At 40.6% G+C, this 24,553-nt stretch overlaps 1 protein-coding gene across 6 annotated transcripts in view; it reads right to left on the bottom strand.

The window, feature by feature from the left end:
- Positions 1 to 680: 680 nt before the first annotated feature.
- The window catches only part of si:dkey-30c15.13 (uncharacterized protein LOC558731 homolog), a 191,242-nt gene continuing 167,369 nt past the window's right edge, over positions 681 to 24,553 (bottom strand). For all 6 annotated transcript variants that reach the window (XM_051922419.1, XM_051922416.1, XM_051922417.1 and 3 more), the window contains exons 3-7: positions 18,506 to 18,616; positions 14,103 to 14,159; positions 10,273 to 10,386; positions 8,055 to 8,177; positions 681 to 1,169 (exon numbers count right to left, since the gene is read on the bottom strand). In XM_051922419.1, the coding sequence (XP_051778379.1) occupies positions 1,143 to 1,169; positions 8,055 to 8,177; positions 10,273 to 10,386; positions 14,103 to 14,159; positions 18,506 to 18,616 (432 nt within the window). In that variant the 3' untranslated portion in view covers positions 681 to 1,142. The remainder of the gene's footprint in view (positions 1,170 to 8,054; positions 8,178 to 10,272; positions 10,387 to 14,102; positions 14,160 to 18,505; positions 18,617 to 24,553) is intronic.

Raw genomic sequence — 24,553 nt, 5'->3', positions numbered from 1 at the left:
GCCAAGGTCAAAACCAGAAAGGCCATCAAAACCAGGGGCAAACTGAGAATCAAAGTCAGGAAACAAGAAGAATTCAAAACCGAAATGGCACTTGGCGTACTTGAAAGAAGGTAACTATTGTGAAGTTTTTTTGTTGATTTTTATCCAATCAAGGGATAGTGCTAAGTGGCACCACCACCATATTTATAGTAAAAGTTCCATTGATGTCACCAGCATGGTGAAAGTGGTCATGTGATGTGTCTTAGTGTGTCGCACAAATAAAAATGAAATAAAAAATAAACTCTGACAAAATTAAAATCAAAACCCAAATTTGACACATTTTATGAACAATCCATGTTATTATCAGACAGGCTTGGGTTCAACATACGAGAATCACCAGAGCAATTGGGGCAGATCAGCGAAGCCTCAAAGTCTTTGAAATGTGAGAAGATAATGGAATACCTGGAGAAACTCACACAGACAATACGGAATGTCAGCGCGGATTGTTTGGCCTTGTCCTCTCCGACATGAAAGGCCAGAATATGGGACAATGGTTTACAGTGCCACACAGGTAGAGTTATTGATTTGCTCAATTCATTTAATAACATAAACATTATAATATACTGCGGTGGGTTGGCACCCTGCCCGGGATTGGTTCCTGCCTTGTGCCCTGTGTTGGCTGGGATTGGCTCCAGCAGACCCTCGTGACCCTGTGTTCGGATTCAGTGTGTTGGATAATGGATGGATGGATGGATGGATTATAATATAGTACATTAAAAATGGAAATGTTTTGATCCATTGTGTTTTAATTATTTATGCAGACCACTGGAATATTCAAATACCAATTGTGGAAAAATAAAACAGCTTCCAGCATCATGGGAAAAGCACTATATAAATAAAATGTATTCTTTTTCTTCTTATTATTATTATTATCCCATTTCTCTAATTTCAAGTTACAGAACTCACGCCAAACTGTGTCTTTGATCCCTGTAGTGAACACACGCAGCCCTCCTGCAAAACTTTTCCGTTTCTGTGGCCATAAAATTTCACTTTTTCGATTCATCAGCTTTGTTTTGTTGCCTTCTTTGACGATTTGCACTCCAAATGGATGAAGGGAAAAACAAAGTAAAGTCTCTTCATTTTGACAAGGCAGCTGTTCCCATTTAGGTTGTGTCATTTTCATTTAACTCCTACAATAAAAAAGAAATAAACAAAAATAATTAAACACACCTTAGGGAAAAAGTTACATCTAAAAGCAGTGGTTCGATTTTCTTGACATCTTGAGTGAACAGCAGAACAAGAGACACACAAACTATTAAAGAACTTTAAAACTTTAATGATAGTGAATGAGTTTTTAGTCCCAAGCAGGAACATCATGCTGACGTTTTCTGTATCCGGTAAAACCATTATAACTGGAGACACACGCTACTGTGCCTTATTCATGGTGTTATATTGAAATAAATACAAAAGAATCCTAATTTTAAAACACCAGCATTAGTCTTGCAGTGTTTTACACTCTGCATCCAAAGTGGCAGCACACAATGCAGAGAAATGGCCCCAAAAGACTTACTTTTCCTTGTGTTGCTAGTACTCAAATATGAAAAATTCACCCAGTTAGCAAGTAACATATCTCAAATATCAAAATCCTTTACTTTCCTTGTTAATCAATTTCACAAAATTTTTCATCTGTCCAAGTTTCATATGAACAGGAGGCAAAAATACTTACAGAGTGGCTAGTTCTTTTTAAACTGCCTGGCGTTAACCCGAGTGCCACTTGAGCTCAGAATTCTAAATATGGTTATTCCTGAGTCAGACTTGGGGTGACATGTAAGGATCTGCTTTACAGTGTTAACCCTGAGTAAGACCTGTTGCAGTATTCAGCTGCCATTTAGTGGATGAAATAATATAACACTGCAAACATTGTGATGAATACTTATGTGTGATTTGTCACTCTAAGGCAGGGGTCCCCAACTCCAGTCCTGGAGGGCCACAGTGGCTGCTGGATTTCATTCTAACCCTTTTCTTAATTAGTGGCCTGATTTTGCTGCTAATTAACTTCTTTTGAATTAAATTTAATTGACTTGCTCTTTAAGACTCGGACCCTTTAATTGTTTCTTTTTCCTTAATTAGCAGCCAAACAATATTCTATATACAGGTAAAATTCCATTACAACAAACTGCCAAGGACCTAAAAAATATTTTGTTGTAATGCGATTCTGTATTAGTCACTATAGTGCTTTCTTTAACTTGCGTCCAGGCGTTTGCAATCATTTCAATAGCTTCTTTCATGTTAATTTTAATCTTCTCCTGTCTACAAGTTATGCTGACGAGAATTTATCTCAGCATTTCCTTGTGATAATACACTTTCAGGGTGCAAATGATGCCCAACTCCAATGGCTGAAGCACTGCTGTGCAATTGGGTGGGAGGAATTCAACGCGAACATTATCTAAATGTGAAAGCATGTTGTGGGCAGAACAGTTACCATTCAGAAGCTGAATCATCCTGTTCTTCTTCTTCATATTGTGAGTTTTCTGAACTCTTTTGGGATCACCCCTACTCCCCACCCAATGGGAACGACACTCTGAAGTGCGTCCCGAAACGTGATTGCCGCGTCTGTAGAAGATCGTTTGTCTGTTGCCGGGTCAGGGCAACATCAGGCTCACAATGCTGCAGTGAGGCGACACAGAAGCAAATCATTAAAGATTGTGGTCGCGCTATAAATCCCAGTCTTGTACCCCAAAACACGAGGCTGAGTCTCAATACTTTAGCAAAACCAACTTTATTCAGCTTGAAACAGGAACAGCAGGGTTATTTATTGTAGCGGGATCTGTCACTCTCCTATACACAAACACAGCAGTCAGGCAGGATCGTGGCCAGGTTAGTGGCCAAGTAATCCTGTTCCCTGCATTTACAATGTTCCTTGCATCACCCATCAAGATCTTTTCTGTGTGCTTCGGCGAAGAGCCCCGGCAATGGATAAACAGTCTTCCACAGACTTGGTGATTGCACTTCGGGATGCTCTTCGGTGTGTTGTCCACTTGGGGAGGTCCCAAGAAAGTTTAGAAACCTTACATTTCCTTGAATGAGTGCCACATTAATAGGAATGTTTCTCGAACGAGCATCACTGAACCACATAAAAACTGCTTTTTCGACATCTTCAAATGCAGCAGTTCACATATGTTTGCAACCTGAGATTTTTCTTCTTTTTTTGCTCGGTTTTTGAAGAAAGTTGACAGTGTCGATGGCGAAATTCCAAATTCACTGGCAACGTCTTTTTTCTTTTTGATGCAATCGAGAGCTGCAAAAATTTAAAGGTTTTTTTTTCCGAATATGAAATGTTATCGTTTTTTCGTGTCTGCTGTTTCTATAGGAGGGTGACAAATAGTTAAATTCCAATGGATGTTTGTCAAATGCTGATGAGCAATAAGCAAAAGGTATCACTGAAAACCACCGAAAACAAAAACAGCAAAACAACAGTATGAGAAAGTCCGAAGAAAGAAAATAAAATTACAGTGTTTTTGTTTTGGGGATCGTTGTGCACAACTGAGCTGCGACCACAGAACTAGCTGCTCTGTGGATGATTCATTCGGGCATTTCAAGGTCTTTTGGGCACTTCATTGTAATGAAAGTATCTGCTGAATGTACTTCGTAGTAACGAGATTTCTATAGACTCGTGTCATATGGGAAACCGGCGGGACCATAAAAATACTTTGTTTTAATGAAAATTTCATTGTAACAGAATTTTACCTGTACAGTAATCCCTCGCTATATCGCGCTTCGCCTTTCGCGGCTTCACTCCATCGCGGATTTTATATGTAAGCATATTTAAATATATATCGCAGATTTTTTGCTGGTTCGTGGATTTCTGCGGACAATGGGTCTTTTAATTTCTGGTACATGCTTCCTCAGTTGGTTTGCCCAGTTGATTTCATACAAGGGACGCTATTGGCAGATGGCTGAGAAGCTACCCAACTTACTTTTCTCTCTCTCTCTCTTGCGCTGACTTTCTCTGATCCTGACCTAGGGGGATTGAGCAGGGGGGCTGTTCGCACACCTAGACGATACGGACGCTCGTCTAAAAATGCTGAGAGATTATCTTCATGTTGCTACCTTCTGTGCAGCTGCTTCCTGAAGCGCCATGCTGCACGGTGCTTCGCATACTTAAAAGCTCGAAGGGCACGTATTGATTTTTGCTTGTTTGTTTTTCTCTGTCTCTCTCTCTCTCTCAATCTCTCTCTCTTTGTCTGCTCCTGATGGAGGGGGTGTGAGCTGCCGCCTTCAACAGCTTTGTGCCGCGGTGCTTCGCATACTTAAAAGCCAAACAGCCCTATTGATTTGTTTGCTTTTCTCTATCTCTCTGACATGATCTGCTCCTGATGCTCACTCCTTTGAAGAGGAAGATATGTTTGCATTCTTTTAATTGTGAGACGGAACTGTCATCTCTGATTTGTCATGGAGCACAGTTTAAACTTTTGAAAAAGGGACAAATGTTTGTTTGCAGTGTTTGAATAACGTTCCTGTCTCTCTACAACCTCCTGTGTTTCTGCGCAAATCTGTGACCCAAGCATGACAATATAAAAATAACCATATAAACATATGGTTTCTACTTTGCGGATTTTCTTATTTCGCGGGTGGCTCTGGAACGCAACCCCCGCGATGGAGGAGGGATTACTGTATATAAAAGCCAAATACCACTGAGTCACTCATCACGAAATCTCCCAAACCATGAGGACTTGGGACTTGAAATTTGGAATGTAGGTTACCAGTGGCCCATAGGTGCTCACTAACAAACAGTTTTAAAAATTTTGTGGTCCAAGCGCAAAATTTCTTACCGTCTTTTAGACCCGTTTGTATTTCTGTCCGCTTTTCACGAGAGAACTACTTAACAGATTTAGATCGGGTTTTTTTCTATAATTTACTTGAACATTCCGTTGATTTTGCGACTTTCTCATTGCGCTAAGAATCATAGTTCGCTTGCAGTAGTGATTTATTAGCGCAAATCCAAGAGAGACTCATCAGGCTGCGGGGAGGGTGGTGAGGCCCTCCTCACTCACTTGTCTGCCTCAGGGCGTAATCTTAACTCCGCTTAGTTAACGAACGAGAGAACTACTTAACAGGTTTAGATCGGGTGTTTTTCTATCATTTGCTTGAACATTCCGGTTGATTTTGCAACTTCTCTCATTGTGCTAAGAATCATAGTTCTCTTGCAGGAGCGATATATCCGCACTAATCTGAGACAGAGGCTGCAGGCCGAGGGGAGGGGGAAGCGTGACGTCAGGAGTAGGGATCTGGGCAGGGTCCTCCTCACTGTCCTGTTTCACTAATACGTGGGCAAAGCCACGGGGGATGGCTAGTGAGATATAAAATGAACCAAAACATGACCAGCAAACTGTGACCATCATACAATATCTGAAAATAAAGAAAGGTGAAGGTCTCAGGAATGTTGATCTGCTCCTCAGATCCCCAAAACATTTGATCAGTGCTCTTTCGAAAATGTCTGCTATTGCACAATGAGAGCAGCAACAAGCCATGGAATTAGAGAACGGGTTCAGTTAATGGCAAGAATCAGTGCCTAATTAAGCAACTGGTTGGAGTGAAATTGGTTGGAGTTTGAGGCCCTGACTTAGTTGGTCTTCTGTTGGCTCACTCACTTCACGTTTCATTTCTGTTTGGGTGCCATTTAAGGAAAGAAATGAAGCAATTCAGAGGAAAGGTAAAAAATTTCAGGGGAATAAATCTTAAAAAACAAGTCAATTAAAATTAATTCAGAAGAAGCTAATTAGCAGCAAAAACTGGTCATTAATTAAGAAAAGGGTTACAATGAAAACCTGCAGCCACTGGGGCCCTCCAGAACCAGAGTTGGGGAGTTGTCCATCTAAGACAAAGAGTTGGGAGCGACACTGCAACCCTGTATATTATAAAGGCAAAAATAAGTGTGGCTTATCAGCAAAAGAAATGTCACTAAGGATTTGAAATGTCACCAAGGACACGAGTCTCAGATCAGACTGACTAAGATGGCAACACTTCTGCTTAAGTACTGGCCAGGCAGAAAGAGGCGGGTTCAGAGGGACGGACACTGAAATTGACATCAGAGGTTGGTTGGGTTGTCAATCATCCGGTCTATAGAAGGAGGAAGAGGGATTAGTGCATAGTGCCATCTTGTGGATCAGCGAAGAATTATCACTACCAGAGCCTTTAAGCTGTCCCAAACGTGCACGTGTGTGACAAAGGTAACTCATCAATATTCATGAGTGGGGCGGAGCCCTCAACCAACATGTACAATGGTCTGTAAACAAGAAGCTATAAAGCCAGTTTTAGAACAAACTGAAACTGAACCTTTAAATGAATCAAGCAATAGCGATGGCAACGTGAAATGGTCATCAGATGTTGACAAGTGCAGTGAAAATGATGCATACAGCACTGTGCAGTCAAACCCCTCGTGATTAGGCTGGTGAGTTTGGTTGGGTTGAAGATTCACGTGGTGCAAGTAGGAACGTGGCAAAATGATTGTGATCAAGTGGAAGGACACAGAAGATGTTAGCCTCCAAAGCACTATTCACCATGTAGTGACTGTCAATGATCGTCTCAGCAGAAATGTGGAAGTCACGAAGCCTGGTACTGTGGTAGCTCACAATAACACAAAGGACATGTTGATTGTGTGGATCAAATACTGATATTCTACCCTGGCATGATCAAGAGACAAAAAAAAATTATAAGAAATAGCATGCAAAGAAACACACGTCTACTGCCCCAGTTGCAACGTCGGGCTGTGCATTTGTGACTGTCTCAAAACGTGTCACACGAAGGACGTGTACTAAATCTGCATCTGTAAAGCCACGGACATTAAACATTCCTTTCCTAATTTATTTATGTTGAAGTTTTTGTATTTACGTGTTTCTATTACACATAATGACATATTTTGTTGAAAGAAGTTCTACGTTTTTTGACACCTTTTTTTTCCATAGGTAAACCTAACGCTAAGGACATTAATGTAATGAGAATCTTTAGCCCGGCTGTCCCATTGCAGTACTTGATATATGTTGAAGCAGACTGGCGCGGGCACCCTTAGCCCCAATGAAGGCACTCGGAGTCCCAGGACAGGCAGCAGAATGAAGCTTTATTGAACGGCACACATACAGACTCAATTCAGATGACTTGAGCCCTGAGCCATAGGCATCTCTTACATTTATTACAATTCTTATCATACAAGCCATTATTCATCGTCATCTGACTTCTTTCATTTCACTGCTCTAATCTTACCTCTACTTAATTCTACCAATATTTCGAAACTGAGGGGGTGTCAAAACCTCTCTCTGTCCATCATGACAAGGCCTTACTCCCTGCTAGCTCGGCACGTGCTACCATTATTTCCAGCCAAAGAGTTCACATTCCCTGTGGTGGGCTGGTGCCCTGCCCGGGGTTTGTTTCCTACCTTGTGCCCTATGTTGGCTGGGATTGGCTCCAGCAGACCCCCGTGACCCTGTAGTTAGGATATAGCGGGTTGGATAATGGATGGATGGATGGATGGTGTTCACCTTCGCTCTTTAAGCGAGGGGCCCATCCTTCTCCGGCTCTTCTGCACGTCTAACCTTTGCTTAATGAAGTAGAAGTGGTTTCTAGCTCATACAGAATAATAGAAATAAGTCTTTTCAAATTCTGACTCTTACATCTTAATGCCTAGTAAAACATAGTGTCTACTTTTCTCATGTGCTTATAATACTTTTCTAATAAGTAGGGATTACCAATTTTAAGAATACACTTTGTCTATAATATCTGAGCTGAGCTGCATTCTTAGTAGCTTTTGGATTGTCACGGATGGTCCAGTTGTAGTTGTTCTACTGTAAGTGCATACTTATAATATGAAAGGAAATCACAAATATAGAGTCCAGGAGTGTAATAAAACAGTATGTGAAAGTAAAATTCTAAGGGGATTTTTGTGATCATCAGGCCAAAATGCATAGGGTGCACCCAAAAGTGCAAAATCTCCAATGTCCAGTGTGGTCAGCTTGTGGTCAGTCAGTGTAGTCAGCTTGTAAGACTGTTCAGATGTTAAAGGCAGTTTACGATGTACGTACCTCTGTTAATCGTTGGTAGCGCACTTTATAGCGTAGCTGGTATCTTTTGAATGACAGGCAGATCAGGATCAGACAGTACATGGAGCTGACCATTCCCAGAAGTGTTAAAAGTGCAATGATGACCTTAATAGAAACACAATATTAATATTACACATTTAAAGCAGAATTTAAATACTTTGTCATCTACTGGTGTTTTCATAATAAAGCAGCACAGCAGGTCACTTTGTCACCTCTTAAATTCAACACCCTGGATTTGACTTGCGTGCGTAATCATTTGTGTCGGACAGCAGGGCTTGGCTGACATCCCAGCAGGTATAAACCCCGTACCCTTACCTGGCAGGGAGACCAGTGTAGTGATCTTAGTGGAATGAACTAGACCTTGGGAACAAACAACTGCAAAGGTTGTGGCAAAATTATATAGGGTGGTCCAGATCTAACTATGCAACTTTTAATAATTGCATAGTTAGATCTGAACCACCCTGTACACAAAGAGCCAGCCAAGTGGCCAGCAGCAGGAACAGAAAATGGGGGACAACGTGCCACTCCAAGTCAGCAAGAAATGTTAAAACAAAAGACAGACGAGTCCAAACTGGAAACATGCTTTCAGCTAGGTTTGCTAATGTTTTACAAATCAAAATCAGACAGGTTTGACTTTGTGTTTAGTCAGAGAGGCGGGCTCTGTGTGCATGAGAGGTGACAACCAATGAATGCCCATTCTGAAGTACAATGCATAGATTGAAAGATTCCAGTATCACGAAGACAGCAAATAAGTCAATTCATGAACAATGGAGGTACTGTGAAATAAGAAAAGGCCTGAGTTGTAGGAATGAGCAAAAGTACATAGATAGATAGATAGATAGATAGATAGATAGATAGATAGATAGATAGATAGATAGATAGATAGATAGATAGATAGATAGATAGATAGATAGATAGATAGATAGATAGATAGATAGATAGATAGATAGATACTTTATTAATCCCAATGGGAAATTCACAATGACAAGCATAGAGTTGTAGAAAGTTGATTCTGTTCATCTGGACATAGTTTTTTTCTGAAGGAGATACGTTACATCACTCATCTAAGTGACTTCCTACTGCAGGTTTCTCCAACCTTATAAACAGTTAAGTGCCAAGAGGATTGCCGTGAATTATACATCAGGGAAACCAAACAACCACTGGCAAAGCGGATGGCACAACATAGAAGAGCTACCTCATCAGGCCAGGACTCCACAGTCTATTTACACCTACAGAACAGTAGTCACTCTTTCAGTGATGAAGATGTGCACATCCTGGACAAGGAGGAATGCTGGCTTGAGCGAGGAGTCAAGGAGGCCATTTACGTGAAAAGGGAATGATCATCTCTGAACCGAGGACGGGGCCTAAGGGTACATCTTTCACCATCTTACAATGCTGTGATTGCAGCCATTCCCCAATTCTCTGTGAATGGTACTCATGGCCATTGATCAATGGACAATTTGCATGTCATTGATCACACGGTCCATTGTTAGTCAATGGTGCTAGTTGCGGTTATTATGCAATGGTACTGTTTATATGGTTGAAGAAACCTGCAGAACTGAGACTGAGGAAGTCACTTGGATAAGTGATGTAACGTATCCATCCATCCATTTTCCAACCCGCTGAATCCGAACACGGGGGTCTGCTGGAGCCAATCCCAGCCAACACAGGGCACAAGGCAGGAACCAATCCCGGGCAGGGTGCCAACCCACCGCAGGTAATGTATCTCCTTCGGAAAAAATAACTATGTCCAGATGAACAGAATCAACTTTCTAGAATTTTCTTACCTGAATTATTGAGCATGCATCGAGACAACCATAGAGGATTAACAGGTGAGGGTCAAAACAATTCATTAAAAAACATAAAGAAAAACCAAAACTGATGAGTAAAGTCAATAAACCTAAAACTATTAAACAGTTTTTACGCAAAACACCATTGCAAGTCTTATGTTATAAATGATTTAATGTATATAGGAATACCTGAGAAAGGCCCTGGGCAGGTGGACTGAGCACCGCTAAGGGGTTCAATTTATTGGTTGTAATCAGAAAACATTTCAGAATATTCCAGGCCTAATCTTGTTTTCTAATAACAGTAAGCACTGTGCTCAAAGCTGAGGAGCAGCCATAGCTGGTTCCCAAGCCAAAACACGACATTGGGAGACTGAAGTTGAGACTTTAGTGTAAAAAGAGGTGACACATACTTGAACCGTTGTAAGCATGAAGAGGTGAAGTAGAGACATCTGTAATACGTGAATGACACCAGCACACAATCCCAGGATCAAACTGAATATGTTTAGTGCCGTCAGGGATGAAACCTGCAATGAAGAGAAAAGATTCACACAAAAGGGAATGTGTAGAATACGGCACAAATAAGTCAGCAAACTATTTTAATATTTATTAGTGGAACACAATCACCCCCTGGTCCAAAATTAAAATGCATATAAAAACAAAGTGAAAGATAAAGAGCTCTTGGAACCTCTCATGATCTCTAAAGTTACTCTTACTGTTCCTCTCAAAGCAGTAGAGTGTTGTACCGTGTTAGCCATAGATTGATCCAAGAGAAAGTAGGGTGAAGTGACACCTCTCAAAGTCAAAATTGATTGTTGTACTTCTACAGTCCATCAAGAACTTTTTTATTTTGGCACTAATGAGAAGTCAAGTAAAATGACCCTTTTTATTGACTAACTGAACAGATTACAATACGCAAGCAGCTCAGGCCCCTTCTTCAGGCAAGATGTAATACAGAAACTGGAGTTCCCTGTGTTGACATCAGGACAGAGACAGCACTGGAAAACCTTTAAGGGCGACATCTTAGATGTATTGTAAGTGTGTATTGTTGGATTCCTCATCAAGATGCCTTTTCGGGATAAGATTTTTTTTTTTTGCATTTTGTTAAGAAGAAGATTTTGGCAACACATTCTTTAGTTTCTAACTTTAAAAAGCACAGCATGACATTCATCACATTGCTGTTGTAACTTTGCTAAGTAACGGTCATCAGTGAAACATCAATACACAAAACAGCAATGTTTTTAAATCAATTCTTCCCAACTTCGGTCCTGGGGACCCCCTGTGACTGCAGGTTTTTGTTTCAACCAACTTCATAATCAGTGACAACACCTGATAACACTGAGCTCATTTAATTTTTAATTTAATTTACAAAAAGTTTTTTTTCTCTTATTCTATATTCAGAAAAGCACAGCAGCATGATTTTTACGTTTATAAGACATTTAGAAGTATTTCTGCTTCTGCTGTAGATTTAAATGCTTAACTCTCTTTTCATTCTCTTTTGCCCTTTCTCTCTTTGTTGTATCTTATTAATGACAATTAAAAACAAGCAGCGCAGACACGCTGGCAAACAACACTGAATTATGAAAGGCTGCAGACCCACTAATTAGTAAATAATGGAATAATTAAACAATTAGAACACCTGGAAAAGTAGAATGAAAATCAAGATGAAAATATTGTTAAAAAGAAACAAATACATTATTCCCATATAACTGCTTGGTACGTTTTAATCTTTTTTTTTTTAACAAACTTAGTTTTCTCATTTCTATATTGTTCCCTAACCACAGAATCTGGGAAATAACACATCACTTAATTAGCCCAGGGGTCCAATTAAAAACAGAAGGTAGTTGGAGCAAAAACCTGCAGCTACAGGGGGTCCCCAGGACTGAATCTGGGAAGCGCTGTGTTCTGTATAGCCGGAGGTTCTTGACTATGTGACATTCTTCTTGATTGTCAGCTTGCATTTCTGTTTCTGAGGTGTTCTTGTTTTCTGTATCCTGGAATTTGTCTGGCATGACTATAAGCCATTGTGTGTTTGTCTTCTGCTTCATTTCTCTATATTCAGGATTAACTCTTGCCTGGGGCGGCACGGTGGCGCAGTGGGTAGCGCTGCTGCCTCGCAGTTGGGACACCTGGGGACCTGGGTTCACTTCCCGGGTCCTCCCTGCGTGGAGTTTGCATGTTCTCCCCGTGTCTGCGTGGGTTTCCTCCCACAGTCCAAAGACATGCAGGTTAGGTGGATTGGCGATTCTAAATTGGCCCTAGTGTGTGCTTGGTGTGTGGGTGTGTTTGTGTGTGTCCTGCGGTGGGTTGGCACCCTGCCCGGGATTGGTTCCTGCCTTGTGCCCTGTGTTGGCTGGGATTGGCTCCAGCAGACCCCCATGACCCTTTGTTCGGATTCAGCGGGTTGGAAAATGGATGGATGGATGGAACTCTTGCCTGTCAATGTGGTTCATCCTTTTGCCTTCTTATTCTTTTTCATTCTTCATCACTTAATAATGTTCTGTGGTTTTCTTGATGCTCAGCAGATGTTGCTTCTCATCTGTTTCCTTCTGCCATTTTGGTGCGTATCACTTGGTTGTGTGCTCACTTTGCCGTAAACACATGACCACAGGTCACTTTATTGAAATTGAATAAAGTTTATTGTTTGATGATCAACAAACACTATAGGAAGAGGGTTTTATCAAAACTGATGTGGGTGCTGGACTTTAACGCCTTGTCACGCTTGCATGCTGGAGGACCTCCTCACAGACTCCATCGGAGTATATAATAACCTGCCGGGATTTAAGGGGATGCTAACGCTAACATTGTCAGAGTGCTGAGAAACTGCCCAGTCAGGGCACCTGGCCCTACCCCTTCTGGTTCAGACTCCATTTAAACCTGAGCCTCCCAAAAGGAAGCATCATTTCTGGAGTGAGTGACCTGATGGAACCGTGAATTGAATAAACTCACTGAAATTTTATACGGAATCCTTTAAAGACGTGATATTATAAAACTATTTATTTGTGCCAAGATAAAGTAGGACTCTAAATACCAGTAAACAGCCAATCTGTATTTTACATGTTTGTCTGTCTAGTATGTCTGAGTCCAGTCTTATATGTCAATATACTGTATGCATCCATCCATCCATTTTCCAACCCCCTGAATCCGAACACAGGGTCACGGGGGTCTGCTGGAGCCAATCCCAGCCAACACAGGGCACAAGGCAGGAACCAATCCCGGGCAGGGTGCCAACCCACCGCAGGACACACACAAACACACCCACACACCAAGCACACACTAGGGCTAATTTAGAATCGCCAATCCACCTAACCTGCATGTCTTTGGACTGTGGGAGGAAACCGGAGCGCCCGGAGGAAACCCACGCAGACACGGGGAGAACATGCAAACTCCACGCAGGGAGGACCTGGAAAGCGAACCCAGGTCCCCAGGTCTCCCAACTGCGAGGCAGCAGCGCTACCCAATGCGCCACCGTGCCGCCCTACTGTATACATATATATATATATATATATATATATATATATATATATATATATATATATATATATATATATATATATATATGTAGTTATTATACTTTGATAATCCTTTTGTTATTGTATTATTCTGTTTCTTATAACGAGTGTGCCTCAGTTACCTTGATACAAGTCTAAAGGCTGAGACCACCATTGCCAACAACAGAGAATGGAAAGGTAAATAAAATAGGAGGTTTGCTGAATTATTTAATTAATTACCTGTATTGCTGAAGGCAAAACTAATATTTAATTCAATTTTCCAACCCGCTGAATCCAAACACAGGGTAATAATTAATTAACCAAGTTAAAATTTCTTTTTTAAATTCCACATTATCATGGCATCGTCCTGAATGACCGTCTTATTGATTATTATTCATCACAAATCAGGCATAAATATTATTTTCAGAGGTAATGGAAACTATCATTGTGAAACTCACACAATTCAATATAAAATCATCCATCCATCTATCCATTAAGGCTGGAAATAATGCTGGATAAGATAACAGTCTTAAAACACACAGCCATACTCACATGTACATAATGTGCAGTTTCCAGCTGGCATAACCAGCATGAGTTTGGCTGTGTAAGCACAGGAGGACATTCAGTTTCCATAAAGACAACATTGGGGGGGGAAGAATTTTAAATCTTAAATCAAACATACATTAATGATTTATTTTTAAAAACAAAGGTTAGTGGTAACATGTGCACAATTAAAGGAAAATGGCACTAACTTTGTGTCGTGCTGGTCTCTTCTGAATTTCCATGGCAAAAATTCCACATAGAAAATACTACAACAAGCAAAACATGCAGTTAATTAAACAGAGTTGGTGGAACATAACAGTATTTGCTATTTAAGTTTTTTATTGAGATCATAAATAAATGTAGACAAAAATGACAAAAAATCATAATTCAACAAGTTAGGGAACTTTCAGAAATGTAATGACAAAAAGGCCAAATTGTGTAAAAGGGGTGTTATATGAAGATAGATAGATAGATAGATAGATAGATAGATAGATAGATAGATAGATAGATAGATAGATAGATAGATAGATAGATAGATAGATAGTGTCTGTCCAGTTGCTGTGTTTTTGTTATTCTAACAGATGGTGCACCACAAACATTAACATTCATTTTATGAATCCCATACCTAAATAGCACAGGGGTCTTAAACTCCAGACCTGGAGGGCTGCTGAGGCTGCAGGTTTTCATTCTAACCCTTTCCTTAAATAGTGTCTCATTTTTGCTGCTAATTAACTTGTTTTGAACTAATTTTATTTGACTTGATCTTGAAGACTCAGAGCCCTTAATTGTTTCTTTCCCCTTAATTAACTGCCAAACAATAATGAGATACAAAGTAAACCAAAACATGACCAGCAAACTGTGACCATCATACGATATTTGAAAATAAAGAAAGATGAAGGTCTCAGGAATGTTGATCCCAAAACAGAGCTCTTAGAAAAGAGAAAATCAATAATTTCAGAAATGTGTGCTATTGCACAATGAGAGCAGCAAGAATCCATGGAATTAAAGAACGGGTTTAATTAACAACAAGAATCCACTCCTAATTAAACAACAGGTTGGAATGAAATTGGGTAGAGTTTGAGGCCCTGACTTAGTTGGTCTTTTGTTGGCTCACTCACTTTACATTTCATTTCTGTTTAGATGCCATTGAAGGAAAGAAATGAAGCAATTCAGAGGAACGACAAAGAAATTCAGGGGAACAAATCTTAAAAAACAAGTCATTTAAAGTTTATTCAAAACAAGTTAATTAGCAGCAAAAACAGGTCACTACTTAAGAAAAAGGTTAGAATGCAAACCTGCAGCCACAGTGGCCCTCCAGGACTGGAGTTTGAGACCACTGTAATAGCACATATAACAGAGACATATGCATTGCATTTTTCATTCCAACAGATGGCACATCACAAACATTTGTAGTAATGTATTTTATTTCTAAAAATATATGTAATGTGCCATGGAAAGACAAATGCAATGCATTTTATTACTACATGCATTTCAAAATACATTCCAATAGGGGCTACACTGCCCATGTTAACACTGAGGTCAGCATTGAACAGTTACTGTAGATTTCAGCCTGTCTATACATGTAGTACAGAGAGTTGTACAGTGCATCCCGAAAGTATTCACAGCGCATCACTTTTTCCACATTTTGTTATGTTACAGCCTTATTCCAAAATGGATTAAATTCATTTTTTTCCTCAGAATTCTACACACAACACCCCATAATGACAATGTGCAAAAAGTTTACTTGAGGTTTTTGAAAATTTATTAAAAATAAAAAAACTGAGAAATCCCATGTACATAAGTATTCACAGCCTTTGCTCAATACTTTGTCGATGCACCTTTGGCAGCAATTACAGCCTCAAGTCTTTTTGAATATGATGCCACAAGCTTGGCACACCTATCCTTGGCCAGTTTCACCAATTCCTCTTTGTAGCACCTCTCAAGCTCCATCAGGTTGGATGGGAAGCGTCGGTGCACAGCCATTTTAAGATCTCACCAGAGATGTTCAATCGGATTCAAGTCTGGGCTCTGGCTGGGCCACTCAAGGACATTCACAGAGTTGTCCTGAAGCCACTCCTTTGATATCTTGGCTGTGTGCTTAGGGTCGTTGTCCTGCTGAAAGATGAACCGCCGCCCCAGTCTGAGGTCAAGAGCACTCTGGAGCAGGTTTTCATCCAGGATGTCTCTGTACATTGCTGCAGTCATCTTTCCCTTTATCCTGACTAGTCTCCCAGTTCCTGCCGCTGAAAAACATCCCCACAGCATGATGCTGCCACCACCATACTTCACTGTAGGGATGGTGCCAGGTTTCCTCCAAACGTGACACCTGGCATTCACACCAAAGAGCTCAATCTTTGTCTCATCAGAGCAGAGAATTTTCTTTCTCATGGTCTAAGAGTCCTTCAGGTGCCTTTTGGCAAACTCCAGGCGGGCTGCCATGTGCCTTTTACTAAGGAGTGGCTTCCGTCTGGCCACTCTACCATACAGGCCTGATTGGTGGATTGCTGCAGAGATGGTTGTCCTTCTGGAAGGTTCTCCTCTCTCCACAGAGGACCTCTGGAGCTCTGACAGAGTGACCATCGGATTCTTGGTTACCTCCCTGACTAAGGCCCTTCTCCCTCGATCGCTCAGTTTAGATGGCCGGCCAGCTCTAGGAGTCCTGGTGGTTTCGAACTTCTTCCACTTACGGATGATGGAGGCCACTGTGCTCATTGGGACCTTCAAAGCAGCAGAAATTTTTCTGTAACCTTCCCCAGATTTGAGCCTCAAGACAATCCTGTCTCGGAGGTCTACAGACAATTCCTTTGACTTCATGCTTGGTTTGTGCTCTGACATGAACCGTCAACTGTGGGACTTTATATAGACAGGTGTGTGCCTTTCCAAATCATGTTCAGTCAACTGAATTTATCACAGGTGGACTCCAATGAAGCTGCAGAAACATCTCAAGGATGATCAGGGGAAACAGGATGCACCTCAGCTCAATTTTGAGCTTCATGGCAAAGGCTGTGAATACTTATGTACATGTGCTTTCTCAATGTTTTTATTTTTAATAAATTTGCAAAAATCTCAAGCAAACTTTTTCACGTTGCCATTATGGGGTGTTGTGTGTAGAATTCTGAGGAAAAAAATGAATTTAATCCATTTTGGAATAAGGCTGTAACATAACAAAATGTGGAAAAAGTGATGTGCTGTGAATACTTTCCGGATGCACTGTATATAATTGTATGTGCTGTTTGCTCTTTTTGTGTATGTGTATGTATTTTGCTGATATTGTATCACTTTTTAAAATTATTTTTCTCACATATCTTTCAAGCATTTTGGAATTTAAATAATAATAATAATAAGCTGCATTTATAGAGCGCCTTTCACAAACCCAAAGTCGCTTTACATACAGAGTAAAAAAAAAATCACACAGAAGACAAAAGTTCATAGAAGAGGAAAGTTTCCAGTTGAGATTTAAAGGTGCAGAAAGAGGAGCAATCTCGGAGAGACTGAGGAAGAGAGTTCCAGAGTTGAGGTGCTACAGCACTGAAGGACCTGCCCCCCAGGATGGAGAGTCTGATACGTGGGACAGGAAGGAGATTACTGCTCGAGGACCTGAGAGAGCGACAAGGAGTGTAAGGAGCTGAGTGAGGTGGAGGGGGGCAAGGTTATGGAGGGCTTTGAAGGTGAGAAGCAGAATCTTAAATTTAATCCTTGATGGAACCGGGAGCCAGTGAAGCTGGGAGAGAACATGGGAGATGTGAGCAAAATGCTTTGTGTGGCTGCGGAGTTCTAAATGCACTGTAGCTTCTGTGTAGATTCTATAGGGAGGCCGATGAAGAGGGAATTACAGTAATCAATACAAGACATTATGAAACAATGAACCAGAGTTTGAGCATCAGACAAGGACATAAATGGACGAAGGCAGGCAATGTTATGGAGATGATAGAATGAAATTTTGGAAAGAGACCTAATGTGTAGCTCAAAGTTAAGTGATGAATCAAACAAAACACCAAGATGTCTGACAACAGGAGCAGGTTTGACAAGTGTACCATCAACAGAAACAGAGAAGTTGGATGCCTTAGAAAGTTGGGATTTGGGACCTACCACTTCAGTTTTATTGGCATTAAGTTTGAGAAAGTAATTTTCCAACCATAGCTTAAGATCAGTGATGCATTCAGTGAGTGTACTGGGAGGTGAATCTGTAGGGGAGTCTGTACTAAGATATAACTGTATATCGTCTGCATAACAGTGGAAGTTAAGGCCATGTCTGTGAATAATCTAAGCCAAAGGAAGGATATAAAGTAGAAAAAGTAATGGCCCAAGGACTGAACCCTGAGGGACACCATGCGACACAGGTGAGGTGGAGGATTTATATCGGCCGAATGTGACAAACTGTTGCCTATTAGAAAGATATGATGTGAACCATTTTCCTTGGGAGGGTATGTTGCTGTCGTTAGCTGACTCGTAATTGAGAGAAATGGAAGATAAAATAACTGTGGGGATGTATGCTTAATATTGCTAACTGGATTAATTTATAATTACATGAAAATGTGAAAAATGAAATGAATTTATACAGAAATAAAATTAAATAGACAGTAAGTGATTAATAATAAATAAAACATTTTACAAAGGGGCAAGGCATAAGTGAAGACATCAGGTAGAGACTGCATCTGTTATAAAGGCAGGTGAAGAAGATGGTCATGAAGCTGTTAAGAACACCACTGAAGATCTGGAGGACCTGCCAGTGAAGACCAAGATATTCAACTTTAGTGTCTTCAGCATAACATAACATAACATAACATAACATAACATAACATAACATAACATAACATAACATAACATAACATAACATAACATAACAACATTTCTAAAACTAGCTTCACCAGCAGCATTCAGGAATCATGTTATGTTCATGTGTGATTGGAATTCTCCACTTGTGACATGTCCCTACTTTGTTCTTTTGTCATTTTAGGAGAAACATGAGGTAGCTTTTTTGGTTGTAGCTTAAGCCCATGTCACATTATGCAACTTTGTGTTGTGTGGCATGTCATGATTTGCCGATTTCAGTCACTGATCTCGTCACTGCCATGTCAGATTATACGACAGGTATTCACAGCCTACGCCACATTTACCATCCGAGCGTTGATCTTCCAGCACAGTAATGCCTGATCCTTTTTTCTAACAGCCTTTACAAAAGGGTTAACAGCTGCAGTGAGTTAAGCACTAATCCCCCCCACCACCACTTTATTTATCTTTCCCATTCTGGTATGGTAAGTAAAATACAAGACGTCAGACATGCAAGCTTCTCCTCTATTTGTGAGATTCAAAACACATTGTACTGGATGAGCACCCATTGGTTCATTTGGTTGCCGCCCCTCCTGTGTACAGAGCCCACCCCTCTGACTAATGAGGAAATCAAACCTGTTTTGCAGACCAGTTGGCCTCAGTCGCTGGGTATGTCACATTAGAGAAGCGCACCACTGACTGGATACAATTATTTAAATAAAGGCTACGACTGAAAATCACTGGAAAAGTCATCTAATGTGAAATAGCCTTAAATTTGTACAAAAAGTAAATGTAGATAAACACCTATTCTTTTTCTGTGAAAATAGAAAGTAAACATATTAAGCATGTATCTCGTTCCACCCAATATTCATACACTAAACTATAATTTCTGGCTGACCTACATTTTTATTTTATGTTATGCAATGAGGTGAAGAATCAATGTTATATCCAATGGAAGATCCATTTGGGAAATGTCTTTCTGTATTTGGTATGCACAGTACAGGAATACAGCATCACTGGTGCAAGCTCCACACGGACAGTGGGGTTCAACCCAAAGAAGCTGAATATGTGAAGAAGCAGCGCCAACCATTGTGCCATCATGCTGTCTCACTATGCAAATATATGAGTATATTGCCTGCTAAATGGAGTAAGAATGGCCAGATCTCTTTAGCAATCACTTTTTTAAATATTCAGCACACTGTTGCTGTTCCATTCATTACTTTTCCTAACCTTCTTGGCCAAATTCTGTCATGTTGGATACCATTCTGGCAGCAGTAGGCTGGCAGGAAGATTCAGTTCATCACAGAGTGCACTTATTCAAAACCTCACACTAACTCCTACCTCACTCCTTTTGAGTCTCCCAATAATCTAACATACGGTGGATTTAAAAAGTATTCAGACCCCTTCACTTTCTGCCCACTTTTGTTGGGTAGATTTAATTTAAAATGAATGAATTTTCCACTTTTGCCCATCAAATTGCACTTAGTTAGTGCATTCATCCTTCCCTCAGTTCTGACCAGCCTCTATGTCCCTGCCACTGAGAGACACCCCCATAACATGATGCTACCTCCACCCTTCTTCACTGTAGGGATGATATTAGGCAGGTGATGAGCTGTGGTTGGTCTTTGCCAGACATAGTGCTGCGAGTTCTACTCAAAGAAAGAGTCCAATTTTTGTCACATCAGACCAGAGAATCTTTTCTCCTCATACTCCCAAGGTCCAAGTGAGCTCTCATATGCCTTGTATGTAAGAGTGGCTTCTGTCCTGACACTCTGTGCTATTTGGCAAACTCCAGGCTGGCTGTCATACGCACCTCAGCGATATGTTGCTTAGATGGTCATCCTTCCAACAGGTTCTCCCATCTCAGCAGAGGACATCTGAAGGTTTGTTAGGTTGACTTCCACACCAAGGACTTTTTTGTCCTGTTACTTAGTTATTAAGAATGCCGGAGGTCCCAAACTTCTCCCATTTCAGAACAATTCAGGCCACTGTGCTCATGGAAGCTTTAGAAATGATTTTATCCCCTTGCCCTAAATTGATACCTCACCACAGTTTAAATTCTACAGAGAGTTCCTTGGACTTTGTGACTTGCTTTTTGTTCTGACATGCGGTGTGAATTATGGGACCTCATAGACACAGATGTACATGTGCCTTTCTAAACAATGTCCAGTCATTTCATTTTGCCACCAATGGACTCCAGTCAAGTTCTAAACAAGTCTCAAGGAGAATTACAGAAAACAGGATGCACATGAACAAAAATTTGGAGTGACACAGCAATGGGTCTGAATTCTTACATAAATAAGAGATTTCAGTTTGTTGATTTTTTAATAAATTTGCTATTTTTTTGGAAAATGTTTTCACTTTGCCATTATGGGGTATTGAGTGTAGATTCATGACAAATGTATCCATTTTAAATTAAATATACAACACAAATATTCAGGAACTGAAGGGGTCTGAATACTTTATGAATCCACTGCATATAAAGTGTTTTTATGAATATATTGTGATGGACGGCAGGCATTGGCTGGTGTCCTGACCAGAATGGTACATGATTTATTACCTGGCCGGGAGGCTGCCATACTGAATGGCCAAGAAAAAAAGGCCTCTGCCAGGGGTTTGGCAGGAGGTGGCAACATTAGAGTGAATATGCTTGCATTCTGGTAGGGATGGACTGAACTTCTTTACCTGGACGGGCGGCCACTATGACCAAAAGACAGGGGGAGATGACCTGTCAGGAGTACAGGCTCCCTCGATTCGCTAGATGGCAGCATCCCTGGGTCAGGAGTCCCACATGGACACCCACAGGGCCTGCTAGGATCTGTAGTCCCATTTAGAAGCCCTGTTGGGTTCCATGTTGGCTGCCAGTGGGAGCTGCAGAGATTAATGATACCAACTTTATGGAGCTTCCGGTTCACTGAGAAGATAAAGAAGCCAACTGGAGGAAGAGAACAAAGCTCACCTGGGAAGAGTGGAAGAATAGAAGGATGGGATTGGAAATATGTTTGTGCTTGTTAAGAAGACTTTGTTAAGGTAATTATTTGTTCATAAACCTGGTGTTTGCAACTGGGACTGGTATCTGGGGTTTGGTGTGCTGCAGCACCCCCTACTGGTTACAATATGCACATGGGAGATAGTTTAAGGGCACACATTAATGCATTTCTCCACTGGACCAGGGATTGGGGCTGTTCTCTAACACTCTCTTCCTCTGCAGACCATCAGAAGAACTAGCCTTCTAGAGACATCACTTCCACTTCCAGTCCATTAGAGCCTTCCTCTTCCTTCCTACCAGATATTTAACGGACATGTTCTTGTTCATTTTCTGTTCTCAAGTCTGTAAAGATGTATTATTGCTTTATGTGCTCATTTTCAAGTATATGTCGTGGTATCTCCAGCTCTTTCTGACTGTTGTCTCTCTCTCTGTATTTTACTATATACACACACATATGTGTCCTACCATTAGCACATTTTTTATGCAACTTAAGTACTCCATATTTAAGCAAAAAGTTCATCAGTATTGGCCCCTTTTTCAGAACACCAGAATGTTGTTGAATTTGGTAAGAATTTAAACTTTATCATACAGGATAATAAATGCTCAGATATTTGTTCTTGTCATGAGAAGGTGAGAAGTAACAAATGTTAGCTAAAGTAGCAGAAAATTACTGTTCTTGTAAAATGTGTCTGCACTTCATCACTACACAGCAGCATAATGGATCATACAGTAAGTTTATCGCATAAAAAATAAAATACTACAGAAAATGAAACCGATACACCCTCTATATAGTTTTGAAGCTCATCTGTGGATGACAAAAGATCATCTGACTGCCATGCCTATAAAAATTGTTTTCTGGACCCTTTCCTAGTAGAAGCTTGGAAAACATCGAGAGACCCCAATATCACAGACGCATGTTAACTCTAACAACTGCACATTTTTTTTGAAAAGTTTTTGCTGACAGGTACCTACTGGGTATGCACAAATATAGTTTTGGTTTTACTGTATCACGTAGGAACTCTGAGAAATAGACATTTAAATGTTTATGACAATAATGTATTTAGTCACGTTTATGTTTCGCATACGCTATTAAATTCAACAGATTTAAAAGTGTTTTGCTCCTGATTTTCTTTTGTATCCAATGTCTGATGCATCACGTTGCAGTGTCCAACAGTAGTCAGGAAGCATTGATGGATTCCAGTTGCCCTGGTATAGTTTCTCCATTGTAGCAATGTCCTGTTGAAACCTTTCACCATCTTCGTCACTGACAGCACCAAGATTTGTGGGGAAGAAGTCCAAGTGTGAGTGGAGGAAATGAATCTTGAGTGACATGTGGCACTTTATAGTCTTGTATGCTTTGAGAAGTTTGTCTACCAGCTGAATGTAGTTTGAGGTTCTGTAATTGCCCAGAAAATTGTCAACAACGTCTTTGAAGGCTTTCCAGGCAATTTTTTCCTACCCAACTAACAGATCTTCAAACCACTTTTAACTCTTAACATGTCTGATCTGGGGGCCAACAAAAATACCCTCTTTGATCTTGGCGTTAGTTATTCTTGGGAACATTTGTCTTAAATAACGAAAACCTTCGACTTCCTTGTTCAGTGCTTTCACGAAATTCTTCATGAGTCCCAGTTTTATGTGAAGAGGAGGCAAAAATATCTTTGCCAGGTCGACAAGCGATTCATGTGCCACATTTTTCTGTCCTGGAGTGGCCAGTTCTGTCGAGAATAGTGCGACTCTTTGGCACGGCTGTCCCATTCACAGATGAAACACCAGTACTTTGTATTGCCGAGCTGCAGTCCTAGTAACAGAGCAACGACTTTAAGATCTCCATAGATATTCCTGTTGTACCTGCTATACTGGATGTGCTTCAGCAACAGTTCCATATTCTCATACGTTTCTTTCATGTGTGCTGCATATCCAACAGGTACTGAAGGATAAACATTGCCATAGTGTAGCAGAACAGCTTTCAGGCTTAACAATGACGAATCAATGAAGAGATGACATTCTTCCAGGTTGTGATCAAAACCCAAGGCCGAGAACAATCCTTCAATGTCACAACAGAAACAGAGACTGCTGACTTGTGCAAAAAATTTGGTTATATCATGATGTCAGCCTCGAAATACAGAAATTTTCGTACCTGGTGACAGCAAACACCATTCCTGCAGTCTCAAACTCAGCAGCTCGGCTTTTGCTTTTGACAAACCCAAATCTCTGACCAAATCATTCATTGTGTTATCAGATGGTGATTGACTGATGAGCACGGTTCAAAATCTGGGTCAATGTCACTGTCAGTACCCTGCATTGTAGTTTCTTCATCTGGTTCGTCTAAGGTCCAATCCTCTGGTGGTTTCGGAATTGGAAGACTGTCTCCATGTTGCACGGGTCTCATGAAGGTAGATTAGGATATTCAATTGACTTCTTGTTTTTGGCAGAGAAACCAGACCCATTAGTCAAACAGAAGTAACAGTCCGTCACATGGTCTTTCTGTTATCGCCATATCATCGGAACAGCAAACGGCATCGTCTTTCAAGTGCCTCTGAGCCAGGCTCTCAGACTGACAGCATATTTCACACAGCAAATGTGAGGCGCTCAATTCCTTGTCTTGATCACCAATTTTGCAGCCGAAATACAGATGATAAGCTTTCTTCACAAGAGCAGTCTTCCAATGTCTCTGAGGCACAAGTGTATATTTTCCACAGATATAGCAGAATGTATCGCGGCTGTTACGACATTGACGAGACATATCGCCCAACACCAAAACATCTATAGCATCAAGTTTACTTATTGTTATATTGCTACAGATACTATACTTTACTGTACTGATACTATACATACACACTGACTATCTATATTAAACAAATGTGCAGTGTAGTCTATCTTCTGTGCCTTTTTGTATCT

This window comes from Erpetoichthys calabaricus, chromosome 2, assembly GCF_900747795.2.
Source record: "Erpetoichthys calabaricus chromosome 2, fErpCal1.3, whole genome shotgun sequence".
In the NCBI taxonomy this organism is placed as follows: domain Eukaryota; kingdom Metazoa; phylum Chordata; class Cladistia; order Polypteriformes; family Polypteridae; genus Erpetoichthys; species Erpetoichthys calabaricus.
The sequence above is the reverse complement of the archived record's forward strand: the minus strand, read 5'-3'. Positions and strand labels throughout refer to the sequence as shown.